This window comes from Dermacentor albipictus, chromosome 2 (genome assembly GCF_038994185.2).
Source record: "Dermacentor albipictus isolate Rhodes 1998 colony chromosome 2, USDA_Dalb.pri_finalv2, whole genome shotgun sequence".
Taxonomy (NCBI): domain Eukaryota; kingdom Metazoa; phylum Arthropoda; class Arachnida; order Ixodida; family Ixodidae; genus Dermacentor; species Dermacentor albipictus.
The window spans coordinates 187,951,615-187,967,148 of NC_091822.1; the positions used below are offsets into that span (position 1 = coordinate 187,951,615).

Genomic DNA, 15,534 nt, shown 5'->3' on the forward strand with positions numbered 1-15,534 from the left:
TGCTTCAGAATGTTCACATGTCACAAGAGAGGGTGACAAAGCTACCTTTGATGTTTCCAACAGTCGACTTGTGTTCATGGCTTTAAACGTGCCCACCTGATATGTGTCTCTTCTCTACATTCTTATTATCCCTCTGCCTCGAATAAACCCTCCCCAAGTATAAGTAAGCAAAGCAAACTTTGTGTTCTATTTACGATCCATAACTCCCTTTCATCTCATCAGCTGCACCCCTACACAACATACCACCTGCTTTGAGGCAAACATCATTTGTTTTATGATATAACAAGTGTCTCTAGAGTTAGCTTCAGTTGAGAGCATCAACAGTCACGATACAATGACAGTGTGTTACAATGTTTGCCTCTTGTGCATTCAGGCCATTGGCTTGCTACACCGCACGCTATATACAAGTTCTGCAAGTCTATGGACCACATTAACAGCCTTTTTCTATTATGAATAACAGAAAGTGGTCATGCAGGTTGTGGGTAAAAGAAACCAGCAGAAAAACATGGAGACAAAGAACAAGAACTACACAGTACAAGTGCTCGAATTACAACTGAAAATTTAATGAAAATAGTAGTCCTGACATCAAACCAGCAGCACATGCATCAACTTCAGTAATCTGACCCGGAACAAAGCAAAGAGGCATAGTAAGCTAGTCAAGCCTTTCAGTGATTAGGCTAACATGTACCAACAATCTAAAGATGTGACCTCTTTATCAGCGAGCACTGAAGGATCAATTATGCCTGTTTGTTTGCTTTGTTACTGGTGAGGTTACTGAAGTTGACACATGCACCACTGCTTCGATGTCAGGACTGCCATATTCATAAAATTTTTAGTTGTAAGTCCTGCGCTTGTCTTGTGTAGCTCTTCTTTGCCTTTGTGTTTTTTCACTCATTTCTTTCACCCATTAACATGAACCAACTCATGCAGCAAACAATGTTACTGAAGCAGGTTGTGGTCATACTTGATGAATGCTGCTTGGGCGAGGCATGACTAGTGAGTCTGGCTTGATCAGCGGACAGGGCAGTGGGATGAAAATCTTTTTGCTGCTTGTGTTAGAAGGAAGGCTTCCCACGTGAGGACTTCTAAAAGCTGGGAACTTGACTGTGGCGTGTTGCTGTGTTGACGTCTCTATGTAGAAGAGAAATAAGTCTAGTTAAGCATAGCATAAAGTGCAATCACTGACAGCAATGTCTGAAGTGCTTGCTAACACTTGAATCAATAATTGTGATATACTGCTTATAAATGATTCACACTTTCACACTTTTAGTTTTCATGAAGTGAAAGATATTGCTTTTGAGGGGAAAATAAATTGAATCATACAGAACAAATACTATGCCAATTTTGTCACCTCCTTGCAGGTACTTGTTTTAGCTAAACCATGATTTTTCATTATTACAGTGATCAGCCGAATGATGAAATGAGCAGGAACGATTCTTAAAATAAAGCATGCTGTTCACTCAAGTGTATCAGAACTTATATTAGCAGAACAAGATGATGCATATTAGCAAAACAATAAAATGACCTATGCCAGTTTAACAGAAGATGACCTCGTTTCTTAACAGTTACTGCGACTTGAGATGAATATTTTTATTGGCAGATTATATAAAATTAGGGAATTTTTTGTCCAACTCTTATCAGGCACTACTTTCTTTTTAACCATGCACAAAGTCCCAACGAAAAAAAGAAAGCAAAATTGTCATGGTTCTGGGGAAATTACACATTACAGTAGAAGATTGTTAGTTCAAAATGTTTATATCCAGAGATTTTCGCTTCAGTTATCAGAACTTTGATTTAACCTAAGTTGAATAAAATGTGACCAAAAAGCAGAATTATGCCTTATTATATGAAGAGGCCTTGTCATATGCAGACGAGTATATGAGAGGAGTTATACAGAACGTCAAATCGTGTTAGCGCAACAGAGTCATTTCCATCATACAGTGGTGCCTATCGACACAAACAATGGCCTAAATATCTAGCGTGGGCACCATTTGGTTACTTATGCCTCAATACCCTGAAATCACGTTTTTGGCTGTGCTCCTTTTTTATGAGAAGCCATAAGGTTTGATTTAAAAGCTTTATCTCACGAAGCTATTTAATACATGGGAATGGAAAATCACTTATCTTGGCAATCACTGCACCAACGCTTATTAGGCTTGTTCTACTCGAAGGTGGAAGTTGAAATCTAGCAACTGTAGAAAGTAAATTTTTGACTTATGCCATCAACTTTTTGTAATCATTGAAAACTGCAAAATATTAAACAATCAATTATGAAGTTTACAACTTGTAACTCTACAACAAATAATGATATCACAATGTTGTGAACTGCACCTATTGACACATATCAATTGGACAAATTTGATGTATAATACACCACTTTAAGACACTTGCTGCAGAGCACACACACAAAAGAATACATATTGATGATGACACAACAATCAACATGTCTTCCTTTTTGTCTGTGTTCTTTGTGGCAAAATGTCTTACCATAAATACTAACTAGGCCAAGCAGTTATTTTGACAAAAATAATACACCATGCCGTAGCACACCACTAATTTGCATATAAAACTTTTGCAAAGCGTCTGTAAGAATTGTAATGATTCCACGTAAGCTGTAAACCAACATGACAAATTTGTCCACTTGCTTTAGCAGATGCAGTTTACAGAACTGTTGTACCTGTTGTTGGTACAGAGTTTTGGATTTGTAAACTTTGTCCTCAAGTTTTTTTAATGTAAACTTTTTGGCAATTAGTGAAAAATAGTTGAGGCATTAAATCACAGTTTTGTTTGCTACAGTTAGTAGAATTAAGTTTTCTATATCAAGTGCAACTGACTTTATTTGAATTGGTACAGCGATTGTCTATAAAAGCATTTATGCATTTTAAATTCATTTCAATAGAAAAATTGATGTTGGGCCTGAGCTAAATTTTTCTCTTAAAGGCCAACTGCAACGAATTTTCACTTTGGTTAAATTTGTTATAAGTGAGGAGCACTGAAGCAATATTGGCAAAGCTGCAGGACCAGTAATCATATAGCTTTCTGTTAGCAGCCTTTAAACAGCACTTAAGTAGACAATGCAGGCACCTGGTGGTTTTTGCTATGACGCAAGTCCCAGCACACCACTTCCAAGGGTTCTCAGCGTGGTGCCTTATCTCAAAGTTCATACCAAAAAGCCATGTCGTTTCCGGCAGTGGTTATGTGTTTTTCAGTTTCAGTATCAAAAAATAGCCAGCTATTCCTGTAAGCTGCTTGTGTCACTTCTGCTCACATTTCAAGCACCAAATTTTGTGCAGAGGATCCTCTATGGCTACGCTATCCTAAACTAGGATTCCAATGCATTCCGAAATTTTGTTGCAGTCGGCCTTTAACCAGTATTCATTAACGACCTGTTTCATTTAGGTGCCTTTAGAACAAACTGAAAATATAACTTAATACTTTGAGATCTGTTCAAGTACCAGGATTTTCAATTATTTGAATTTCAATTATCATGAGTCATCTCGACATTTCTTCACGGTCATTTATTTGCACAAGTCATTTTCACAAACATTACAAAAAATCACCAGCCTTTATGTACACACGAGAGAGCAATGATACAAGCAATTAGTACATGTATATTTAATTTTTACTAAGTGGAGGTGCTGAACGTGGCTGTAATGAGTCCTCTTGCGTGGCCACAGGTACAAACCCATCACTGAAACAGCGCCCTGAAAGGTACTCTTCGGTAGATATGGAAGCTTGTATCTAAAACACAAATAAAGAAAAAGGATCAACATTCTTTATAAAAAGCACTTGAATTGATAGCTAGATTCAAAGAAAACAGTGACTAACTGGTACAATTTAACTGCTCTGTCAAATGAAAAATCAAGAAAAATTACAATTCTGCTACCCAACAGTCATCATTTCAGAGAAGCCATGCAATAAGGATGTCACAATACCTCACATTCCTTGCCACCAATGCTGAAAATGCTTCCTTCTTCAATTGCATCAACCTCCCTCACTTTGTATCCAAATGCAGACGACAATCTGTATTGTTTTTATGAGTCAAATATACAAAGAAGGAAAGGAATATTGACTAAATGTTTGATCCAGCAGTTTTCATCCATTAATTTATTTCTTTTTGTCAATTCCAATATGGCACATGACAATTTACACAGTGTCAGCACGATGTGCTCTGATAAAATTACAACAAATATCAACACAAGATATAAAAGTATGAACAGCAGGACATAAAATTGGAAGAACAGGCAAGAAAGCTAAATTGAATTAAACTACAGAACAAGCAAGAACAGTTGACATAAACAAAGATGATATTCCTGCAGCCTTATGAGCCACACAAAAAAAGAAAGAAAAAAAAAGAAGAAACACCAAGTGTTACTGCATTTTCAAGTTTTTCACTCTATTACCAAAAAAATAACCTTGCTTGATTTTTCAAAAAATGCCAAGTTGCACAGCCGTGCTTTGCTTCTCCGATTAGAAAGCTATTGCACATGAGGTTTAATGCAATTTGTTGTGTCCTGAAGAAGCACAATTTATCTAATATATAACCAGTTATCACGCATCTAATGCATGCAAACATTTGGACAGAACTCACTCTTTTCCCTCCATGCTTCTCAATGTGGCTGACCGTCCTTTGATTATGAGCACAGCTGCATTGAAAAATTCCCACGGAAAGTAAGTTCCAGACATCAACACAGCAACAAGTAGCGGTGCAGAAATAGTGAGAGGGAATGAGAAAACAGGGAAAGGCAATGAGAATAACCAGATGGACATTCGCTTGGTCACCCAGCCTGAGGGTAGAGGGATGAGAAATTGATATAATGAAGGAAAAAACAAAAGGACAGAGAGAGTGAATGAGTGGAGTAGCAGACACAAGGTCTATAAGCGTTTTCTCAGATGCCTTGATTTCAACGAAGTAATTAAAGCATGAATCATTTCAAATGGGTAGTGCAACTTACCATCACCTTCCCACTTCTTGTGCTATGCATGAAAAAGAAGTCACATGTCAGTGTAAATACTTCTGTCAGATTACATTCCACTGCAAGAGAAACAGGAGCAAAACTCACTTTTTTCATTGACTTCTTGCACCAGACAACACTGTAGTAACGAGCGTTGTTAGTGGCTCCTGGTGCATCAGACTGAGGTAACTGTGTTCTGGTATTCTGCACTGGTGTTGGCAGTGTTGGTAGGCTGCATCGATTTTAACAATGGGTCAGTGCTAAAACTTTCAAAGCATAGTTCACAACAGGATGGTGCAGTATATCTGAAATTATCAGCAAAGCATCCTCTAAACCTAAACCAATATCTGAAACTATGAACTCCTCACATTTTTTTTACCTATGTGTGTTAACAGAAGGATAAACACATTATGTACAAAGTTGTTAGACAAGAAGATATAAAAAAAATACTGACTTTTGACTATGTCAAAATATTCAAAAAAGCAAAATATTAGCTAAAGAAAGTTACAACCAGCATTTACTTTTGTTTGTTAATACAACCTACACATGCTACCAGCTGCAATGCCTATTATGGCAACTTTGTTTTCACTTTATGCTGGTAACAGGGCTTCATAACTACGCAGTGAGAAATCTTTTATGCCAAAGGGCAAACTAACATTTAAAAAATTCCATTAGAAGAGATGCTAAATGTGATGGTCACAAAGGGTGCACAACATCAGGAGCAGCACTGTAAGCAACAGGGCAGTTAAATCATTTTAATGTAAAGCTTGAGACAGACTAGTTACCTTTCATTACAGCTGTCAGCATCCGGTGAATGTCTGGGTTGAGCATTCAGCTCTACACGGACCTTCTTCACTGCGTCTTGTGCAGCTGGGGATTGGTTGACAAGGTTCACTATATCACCAATACTTCTTTTCTGAGCCCCCTTGTGAGACCCAGTCGCAGTGCTGCAAAGCTCTGGCTGTTCCTACAAGGGTAAAGCTTAGCATGGTCATAAAGGAGGACCTTATGTAGCAGGCTAGCAAACACATGGTTGGCAACTTTAGAGGGCATTTAGTTTTCCTCATCAATTACATTGAATTATAACATTAGCCACAACCAGCGATGTTAATCTGTCTCAGCAGTTTATTCAGAAGCAACAGCAATCATAATGTAGTTTTAGGAAAGACACAATAACTCAACTTACTACTTGTCTTCAAGTAAGTGTTAACAAGCCAAGAAAATCAGAACTTATTGAGAGCTCTTTGCTAACGAAAACTATTGATCTCTCATAGTCTAGATGTCACTTCATAATGTAACACAATCAATGAACCACCAAAGAAGGTATAGGTCAAAGCCATGATACTAGTGGTCCCATTTTGAATCAAACCATGTTTGAATAGAAACTACGGGTGTGCAAATAGTGATTTTTGAGACCAAATCAAATAGTGCCAGAAGCAAATCAAATTGCTAACTTTTCGAACAATGAACAGCCATTATCACAATTAATATAAAGCAATGTTCACATTCCAGTATTCTTGAAGTTCGCAAGTTTCTGTCATTCACTGTCAAGTTTCTGTGAGAGTATGCTATTAAGCATTATTCATTAAAAGCAAAAATGGGGCATTACAAGCAAACAAGGATTTCCTTTGCATGCACAGAACTCTTCAGAGAGTGCGAATGATCGCTGTACAGCCTGTAAAGTATGGCTACCTAAGTGACATAGCCTGCTCCACTATGCCTGTTCTCACATTTTATGTCTAATACTATGCCCATGGGGGTGAAAACTTACCATACCTTTGCTCCAATTTTATGTTTATTTGGGTGCAGTTCGTGTTTTGAAACATTCAAAAAGCATTAGAAAAATATCAACATTTACGAATATTGACTATTCAATTTGAAAATCGAACAAATAGGACACTATACGATTCAAAAGTTTTGAATATTCGCACGCCCCTAATAGAAGCCGTGTAATTGCCATGCTTATTCCTGGTAGAATATAGGTTGCTTAAATTTTGTTCTTGTTCCTTAGTGAAATGGCGCAAACCACTCAGGGGGATCAGTCATGAATTAGGCAGTGAAAAATCTATTATTATTTTTTTTTTTTAGGAAAATAAGGTGAAGTGAAATAAAATGTCGATTGTGAAAAGTATTAAGGATAAGATATCTCAATATTGTTGAAAATGGCAGAAGCACACATAATTGATGAGATCCTGTTATCCATTACATCTCAGCATGAAGGTGTAATAGCCACAACTTAGGCATGTCCAATTAGAACTCATTTCTATCAGGTGCTTACACATGGATTCAAGTGCAACAGTAGAGTTCCCACAAGAATTATCTGGAACCCTTCCCCTTGCAAACCTTGTAGTCTGTAGTGTTATTTGAGACATAAGAACCATGATCCGAGTTCTGACCGTTACCAGCTATTCTTTTTATTAGGATGAGAATACATAATGATGTGCTGCTAGGTGCCCCTTAGCAATCTGCACAACATGTGCTCTGATCTATGTTTCGAAACACGAACAGAAGTGCTGAGGGAAAGAAGTAAAGAGGTAGTGAAAAATCAGAAGTGGAGACCTGCATGCAGAAAGGTGCCTGCTGTATATAGCTACCATCCTTCTTAAAAAAAAAAAAGACGGAAACTGCAATAAATATACAAACACATAGGAACCACAATCTAGACGAGAGTGATATTGTGAAAATATCTTGTAAGAACATGTAACAAAACAAACGAAACTGCTTTTAGTAGAGACAGGTTTATTATTGTTGTTCTTAAATATGGGTAGTACAGATCATTAAGTTAAAGGGAAGGAGGGTATTCAATGTGAACGTTCCTCTTATGGGTACGTGCCTGTTTGAGGCAACAAGGCAAAAGAATGTAGGTGGCAAGTGCAGGTGAAGATTGACCTTCCTAGTTAAGTTTAGTGAAATGGGTGAAAAAAAGACTTTTCATGAACAAATGCTAGGAAAATGAGCGCGTAGATTAGTTGTCTCGGTAACGGATAGAAACAGTAGAAGAGGAAGAGTTCCACCACGAAGCTGGCCGATTTCCTGTAGTGGGTGGGTGCCATTAGTTGAGGATCAAGCAAGCAAGCAAGCATCACGGTGAGAGGCTAGAAAGCAATCAATCGTACTGTATCAGTCGTGCACATGTGCATACATTCAACAAAACGCAATGGACATCGTCTTCTGTTGTCTGTTTGCATTCGGGTCTGTGCATAAATAATTTTACACGATTGATATCTTTCCCTCTTCGATTTGCAAGGTTGGGACGCTCAGAATTAAAGGCGTGACATTTACCTTTTCTCTCACAGCTGAAGCAGTCGACGCTGGCTTCAAGAAAGGGCTGTTAAATTTCTTATTTGCAGATTGCTGAAGAATAGATGACTTGCGCATGTTTTCTTACACGCGTTTCAAGATCACGAACAACTAAACGCGTTGCAAATCATTCGTAACAAACAGTTTCACATAGAATACACTCAATACATGCATTATGAAAGATGCATTCAGGAATCAACCTAACCGCGCTAAATCTTCTCGCTTTCTTTGTTTGCTGTCTGCCGCAGCAACTTTAGCCATAATGAAAAAGAAAATAAACTATGAGGCGTAAAACAAGATAGATAAAGCAACATTCATGAAACTAAATTATTTCACATTTAAATATGAAATCGTAGAGAAAAAATATTTTTTGTTGTAAAATATTTTGTAAGAGAGGCGGTTATCGAGTCAAAGCCAGTCAGAATAAGAGACTCAGTTCTAGCCAAATCAAAATCTGGCCACTGATGTGAACCTGAGAGCTTGGAGTGGGGCGAGTTTGCTTGCCGACTTGTTTTCCCGCACAGACTGCTCAGGCTCGCTGTCACCACTCCCTTTCGCTGCCCAGTAACTACCAAAGCGTGCTTACTTGTTCAACTGAAGTATGTAGTGCATGCTTGGCGAAAACAATCCGCCTCGATGTGTCAGTGAAATGGGCAACACCAACGCGACCCAATGTAAGTGCCAGCATTTTCTCTTGGGCCTTCCTATCAACGGCTTGCTCCGTTTTTCAGTTTTATCTGCTATGCCTTAGCACCCTTATGGGCGTGACGAAGCTGCACGGGGCACTATAGACTTGTAGTTGCGCCTTTGCGGTTCAATCTCCGTGACCTGTAGTGACCCAAAACGTACTTTGACCGGCCAATCGTGCCGGGAAAAGGTGTGGGAAGCTTTCACTCCCCCTGATGCAACGCGGAACTGCGGGGCATAAATATAACGCTCTCGGCATGGTTTCAGAACACGTCGCCAAGCTGGGACACATACTTTGGAGAAGTCGGCTTTGCATAAAGAACATTGGCATATTTGTGCGCGCTTTTCTTTTTTTGTTTTTTTATGTCTTGTTTGCGGTAACATCTGCTTTAGCGTAGCAAAAGGTGCAATTCGCGATGCAGCAGCTGGTTTCTTTCACTCAAACCGCCGAATTTCACTTTGACTGTTCAACTTTTCTCGTACACTTCTATCAATTTAATTGCCCGCATGCCTAAATTGCTGGCGTGAGCATCACGCGTTAACTTTCGGCGTACCTGGCCCAACGCAGTTTCGGAAGTTTTTGTATACTATCGCAAATGGTGACGCTAATTCCCACGCATACAGTTCTGCTACCACCAATGGTAAGCAAAGCGGTCTCAAGATACCGGCGCAGTTATTATGGCAGCTGCCGAAGTAGTGTGGAAAAATGCTGTTGCAGTATATTTTGAGGACATGCGTGCGATTGACTCTATTGTAAAGAACTAAAGTGCTTCCATATATTTTTTTCGTTCATTATGTATTCTTCTAGTGCATACGCGACGTAAAGCAGTCACGTCTTCCTTGCGTTGTCACTGACGTACTAGTAACCGTTGGGCTATGCGCGCCAGAGGTTCATTTAAAAACTGCATGCCGTAGTGGCCGTAGTTTCGTCCGACCTCTGCAGCATGTAGCTGTAATGCAGCGACGGTGTCGCGATAAAGGGTGATTTCCGGCGGCTTTTGCGCAACGCTGGTCTTATCAAATAACGGCACGCACTAGCCCTTTTGCTGCCTTAAAACGTTATCAATTCAGTGTGCTTGCAAGCAATTTTTTGCTGCCGAAGCGTCAGCTAACTTGGCAGCATTTGGTCAGAATATATATATATTCCTTTCCAGAATGTCCCGTACTCACAGATCGTCCCTGTGCAATGCCACCTTTAGGATTTGCCCTGTGTTTGCAAACTGTGCTGCACCAGAACTATAGCGGGAAAGAAGCATACTGAGCATGTTGGCACAGTGTGAGCAGATAACTTTTGTGTGTTTGGTGTACAGCATAAGTGGCTTTTCATGGTAAAAAAAAAAGAAATTCTGATGTTTTGCATGCCAGAATCTCAATCTGATTGCAGAGCACACCGTTGCAGAGGGCTCTGTATTAATTGTTACTACCTGGGGATCTTTAATGTGTACCCAATGCACGGCACAGGCTTTTTTGCATTTCACTCACATCGAAATGCAGCTGCTGTGACTTACTGTGCTAGCTTGCAATCTGTTTATTGGGTTTATTTGCTTAGTTTCTTGGTTCTTGTCAATTTTGTGCAGGTGAAGTCACAACCATAATAGGGAGTTTTGAAGTTAGTGTATGTGGGCTTTGTGTACCCAAAGGGACCTTTGCACACACAAAGCACCCTGCCCTGCTTGCGTTCATTTGTATACATTCCTGCATTCTTTTGTAGAGCAAACGGTTTGTGACCCCAAATATCGAGTGCCGAAAATCCAGAACTAACTAATTATGACCTCACCAGGTGTCAAAAAAAAGTGCTTTTGGCGTGTTTCATAAAGGTTGCGATTCTGGCACACAGGACCCTAGAATTCAATTTTACTTTTTTTTTTCTGGTTCTTGAGGTGATCTCTCAATAAAGACGCGTTTTTACTGCTGCTATTATTTATATTTATAAACTGCCAATGTTAAGTGGGGTTTTTTTTTTTCACCTTTCCACATACTATACACAACAGTTCATTTTAAATGCAGTGTTGTCTTCAGTGCTCTTGCTGGCTTTGCTTCCCAGCAATTGTGAGGTCACACTTTCAATGAATGTGGTTTTGAAGGATTGTCATTGCTTGAGCTCATTGGTTGTACATTACAAGAAAGGTTTCAGCAAAAAAGTGCTGACAGAACAGTAGGGAAAAAAGATCCTCCATTCTTAATATGTGGAGGCATCCACGGAGGTGTCCCTCATGGCCTATTGTACAGTTTTATGATACTAATGCTTAACAATTAATTCGGCTTGCAAGTATTTGAGGAACCCTTTGTAACACAATAATTGGCAATTATATTGTAGAGCCTTTCAATGCTTTAGTGCTTGCCTCTGGTCGATTCCATGAGAGATGAACATAGGTCCGAAAATTGCTATTTTAGGTTCCATGAAATGTTTTATATTTCATGCACATGTCACTTGGTAGCACGAAATTCAACTCTGTTTCTTTAGTGACTGGATAATATAGGAGGGAAAAAAATAACTGAAGTTCTTCAGCGTGGAAATGCCATTTTCATGTACTAGGCACTCTCACAAATTCACAACAGTATAAAATACTAGATATTATGGCTACATAGAATGGATTTTTTGTCTAAGATGGATATGTAAAGAATAGTAAGCTAGAATTCATCATGGCTGCTGGAGCCATACAAATATATTATATTTAAGCGTTCAAAATATTCAATACTCGTTAAAAAGTTGCTACTTTAGCAAATTTTCATCTCCTAAGCCAATGCATGTAGCTTTTTGAAACTTGGCCGGCTATGAGAACTTAACTTGTTCAGCAGTTATGGTGAAAATTGCTGCTTTAGCGCAAATACATCCTTTTACAAGTTGCCTCAAATTGCCTGTTTTGATGAAAAATGAACCCTCTTAAAAAATAATAGTAATAATTCAGAAGAATTTTTTTTACGAAGTCTTGTCTACTGTTCAGACACTGGAAAAGAGAACATTAAAAGACATGTGGCATTTTGTTTTCAATGACAATAGAAGTGGCAGCTTCACCAGGATGTATCAAAGTGCTAAGAAAAAGGAACATCGGAATAAAAAATTATGGATGATAAACATTGTCCACTGTAGCATTGTGTGCTGTATACAAGTTGAAGGACTTGTGTTTTCTTGTTTGATTGCTATTGATCATTTCAAGTCTCCGTCTTCCTGTCATCCTCTGTCTTGTGTGGCACATGAAAATGGTACAACTTGAATAATTTTATATTTCTTTTTCAATGAAAGGTGGAGTCAAAACTGAATGCTGAGGAATCAGTTTGGTCAGCGTTTGTTTGCTTAGCTGCTGGTGTCAAGTTGTCAGCAGCAAGTAGCACTATTTATTTTTTCTTCAGTGAGAACACTGATGCTGCACTTTGTTTGGACAAAGTTTAGCAGGAAACTGATGAAAAGAAACCTTAGTGTGGGTAGGTGGAGGCGGCGGTGAGTGGAAACAGGCAGTAAAAGAACTGCACTGTTATGGGTACCATACAGGCATGTCTTTCACACACTCTAGTGTTCCTTTTCATGAAACTTGTGACACTGCACAATGCAACAGCAGTTAGACCCATCATTTACTGTCAATGTCCCCAGTGTCACAAACTCCTCTTGGAACGGCTGGGGCAACGTCCTTCAGCAGCGGGCAGCCAATGGGCTTTCATGAGGTGCATGGCGAGAATGTGCGCCTGGAGCAAGGTGGCAAAGTGGCACGCCGAGCGGAGAGCTTCTGCAAGGCAATTGTCTTCAGCTCCCGACCTGTGCAGGTCAACGAGAGGGTGGTGTTGCGCATCACAGAGCTCTCCAATGGCTGGAGTGGTGCACTGAGGTGAATGCTTTGCCATCATTAGTGAACTATAGCCTGTAGATGTGTGACATCACTCAATCAACACATAGTAAAATAAAACATTTTGCACAATACAGACAACCGCAAAAGGAATGCACACATAGTGGTACAAGTCCTCGATGGAACAGCATCTGTCCAATGTTCTGCCCAAAAAGTCTAGTTAATTGCCATTGTGCATCAACCAGCCCAGTAGTCAATGTCAATATGTGTATTGCTGATTGCCAAGCATTGAAGTACTGGCATGCAGACATCAGATAATGGTTCCTAATGTCATCTCCTTTGAGTCATGGTACTGACAAATAAATAGTCATGTAGTCCGTGGGAGCTAATTAGGTTTCACTTTATCTATTGCATTCTAGTAAGGTTCTGCCTCTCACAATCTTGTAAAGTTACCTATGCCAGTCCCCACCTCTGCACTGCTTTTATTTCACCAAGACTCCTGTTGTCACTTGCAGATCTCCACCACCAACCATTTAACCCTTTATGGATGAGTGTTGTCTAGAGGCAACATACCAAGGAAAAAATTTTCCTGCTGAGTTGTGGTATTGGGTACAAAGTTTCTGGCTAAAATGTCTTTGGCCAACACTGAATAACAGGCAGCAAGCGTCACCGGTGAATTTATAGCAGAAACAGGATGAAGAAGTTTGGCTCATGACTCATTTTCTTTTGAAAGTATGGTCAGAGGAGAGACTGATGCAAGATCTCCACCATTACTGGTATCGCACACATGATGTAAAGCAAATCTAATGTACACCTCTGGTTCACGTATCATGAGAGATGTCTGTATTACAGCAGATCCCCCTATTACTGCATAAGTTCCAGCAAAGTATTTTTTCTTTTCCGTGGTCATTCTTATTCTCCGTGTGTTTTGCATGTTTAAATAGGAAATAGCTATGTTTTTAGGGTGTTTGCATGTCTCGTCCTTAAGGACATTCCCACCAGTTCTTGCTTGATAGATATCAGCACCACTGCTGGCACCATCTCATGACACCGAATTCAATTAGCTTACATTGAACAGTGAGTATCTGCAGAAAACTTTCTGGGTAGGGGGGGGGGAGGGGTGAAATGTACTGAAAGTAGGTAGTGATTTTTATTAGAAGTGAAAGAAGAGTGTACGTTGGGAAAAAGAAACAAAGCAGGTAAAGTTACTAAATTTTTACTGCTTCATAACTTCACACATATTTTGCATCTGTGCTTTGGTACACTTCATTAAATAAACCACTAATTGCCAGCATTACCATTGACCTCATACCTCTTTTTCTATTAAAACTTTGTTTCAAAATAAAATAAAAGTTACAGTGTGAGCGGGAATTTCATGCTTGATACAGTGAGTAGTCTGAAAGCGTGCATGCAGAGCCTTTGGTTATTTTGGCATTGAGCAAGGAGGTACAAGGGAATGCATGCCAGCAGTGGCATTCTTTCAGCCCAAGTGGGTAAAAAATGGGTAAAAAGTTCGCCGTTGGGAGGTGTGACTGCACCATGGAGTGTGCAACCACTTGCTGTTGACACAATCTAAACAATGCTGCCACTTTGGAACCATTCAAATAAGAGGGATCTGGGCTTCAGAGAGTCGCAGTGCCCTCGCAGAAAAAAATTAAACGTAAGAGAAGCAAACAAAAAAGTTGGGAAACTAGCATCCGGATTTGTTACTGCTGCCATGTGGGCACAAAAGCACTCCTATTGGAGCAGATTCACATTGCTGGTGTGTGTATTGCATGCATTTTGACAGTAGTGAGCTGTGCATTCGTTTGGCAGAACGTCATGTCACAAACAAAAGAGAGAGAGAGGCTCGGAACTACTGTGTGCTCCGATTGTTCTGAGCATCTAGACAGCAGGAAGGCTCTTCACAGCAGCGTGGTCTCCAAGATTGCATGGGTGCGTCACTGTAATCTTAGAAATCATGCCAAGGAGCGTCACTTCTGGTGAGCGGTAATGGCAGCATTTATTTTTCAGTATCAAAAACAACTATTCTTGCAAGCTCTTTGTGACCCTTCTGCTGTTATTTCAAATTTTACACAGAGGCTCTCTGTGTCTACATTATCTTAAACTAAGCTTTTTACGCAATACAATATTTAAATGCAATCGGCCTTTAAAGGAGGAATGGGGAAAGCTAACGGAACATTGGAGCGGTGCTTAATGGTTAAACACCATGCTGACTTTGCTTTGAACAAGGCAGCAGCACTGCTTAGAATGCTGAATTACACTCCCCAAGAAAGTTTAGTTCGAAGGAAGCACCGTGGCAGAGTGCAGGCGGTGTGACATAATAGGCTGAATCGCTCATCCTAAGATAATTCTGAGGGACGCTGGTTTTGCTAACCAATGCCGCCAATGCTGGAAGAGCTTGTCGTGCGGCCAACACTCCTTAACAGCAGGCAACATGTCTGGCTGCACTTCGCAAGTGCAAACGGACATGTGATCAGGTGCTGAGATTGATGTAGCAATGCCTCATCATATGGCTGAAACTCCAGAGAGGTGAATGGCATGTTTGGAGCATAAGTAAACATGTACTGCCAAATACAACTGTGCAAAATAATGTCAGAGCATCTTGGAATTCTATGTCATGGGAGTGCACTTTGCACATAGCCAAGTGGCACAGTGCCTCTGCATAGATCTAGCCTAGCTAAGTCTAGTGTTACATCTGAAGCTGAAATGTTAGTAACATGCACACGGCAGCTCAGGTTGTTAGGCACAGTGGTGCCAGGGTATCTATAAGCATCAGTTGATTACACAGGCAAGCTATTAATTGCAGAAGC

General features: G+C 39.9%; 2 protein-coding genes across 4 annotated transcripts in view; one reads left to right on the forward strand and one right to left on the reverse strand.

Moving 5' to 3' along the window:
- Positions 1-8,515, reverse strand: part of LOC135919865 (DNA repair and recombination protein RAD54B-like) — a 37,410-nt gene extending 28,895 nt beyond the window's left edge. The window contains exons 1-8 of the mRNA XM_065453849.2: positions 8,238-8,515; positions 5,741-5,922; positions 5,064-5,187; positions 4,956-4,977; positions 4,592-4,646; positions 3,936-4,023; positions 3,627-3,741; positions 965-1,131 (exon numbers count right to left, since the gene is read on the reverse strand). Coding sequence (XP_065309921.1) covers positions 965-1,131; positions 3,627-3,741; positions 3,936-4,023; positions 4,592-4,646; positions 4,956-4,977; positions 5,064-5,187; positions 5,741-5,922; positions 8,238-8,333 — 849 coding nt within the window. The 5' untranslated portion in view covers positions 8,334-8,515. The remainder of the gene's footprint in view (positions 1-964; positions 1,132-3,626; positions 3,742-3,935; positions 4,024-4,591; positions 4,647-4,955; positions 4,978-5,063; positions 5,188-5,740; positions 5,923-8,237) is intronic.
- Positions 8,516-8,691: 176 nt separating this feature from the next.
- LOC135919872 (protein neuralized-like) overlaps positions 8,692-15,534 on the forward strand; it is a 32,649-nt gene continuing 25,806 nt past the window's right edge. Inside the window, exons 1-2 of one of the 3 annotated variants that reach the window (XM_070534559.1) lie at positions 8,692-8,929; positions 12,532-12,763. In XM_070534559.1, coding sequence (XP_070390660.1) covers positions 8,866-8,929; positions 12,532-12,763 — 296 coding nt within the window. In that variant the 5' untranslated portion in view covers positions 8,692-8,865. The remainder of the gene's footprint in view (positions 8,930-12,531; positions 12,764-15,534) is intronic. The other 2 variants (XM_065453860.2, XM_065453870.2) reach the window with 2 other exon arrangements.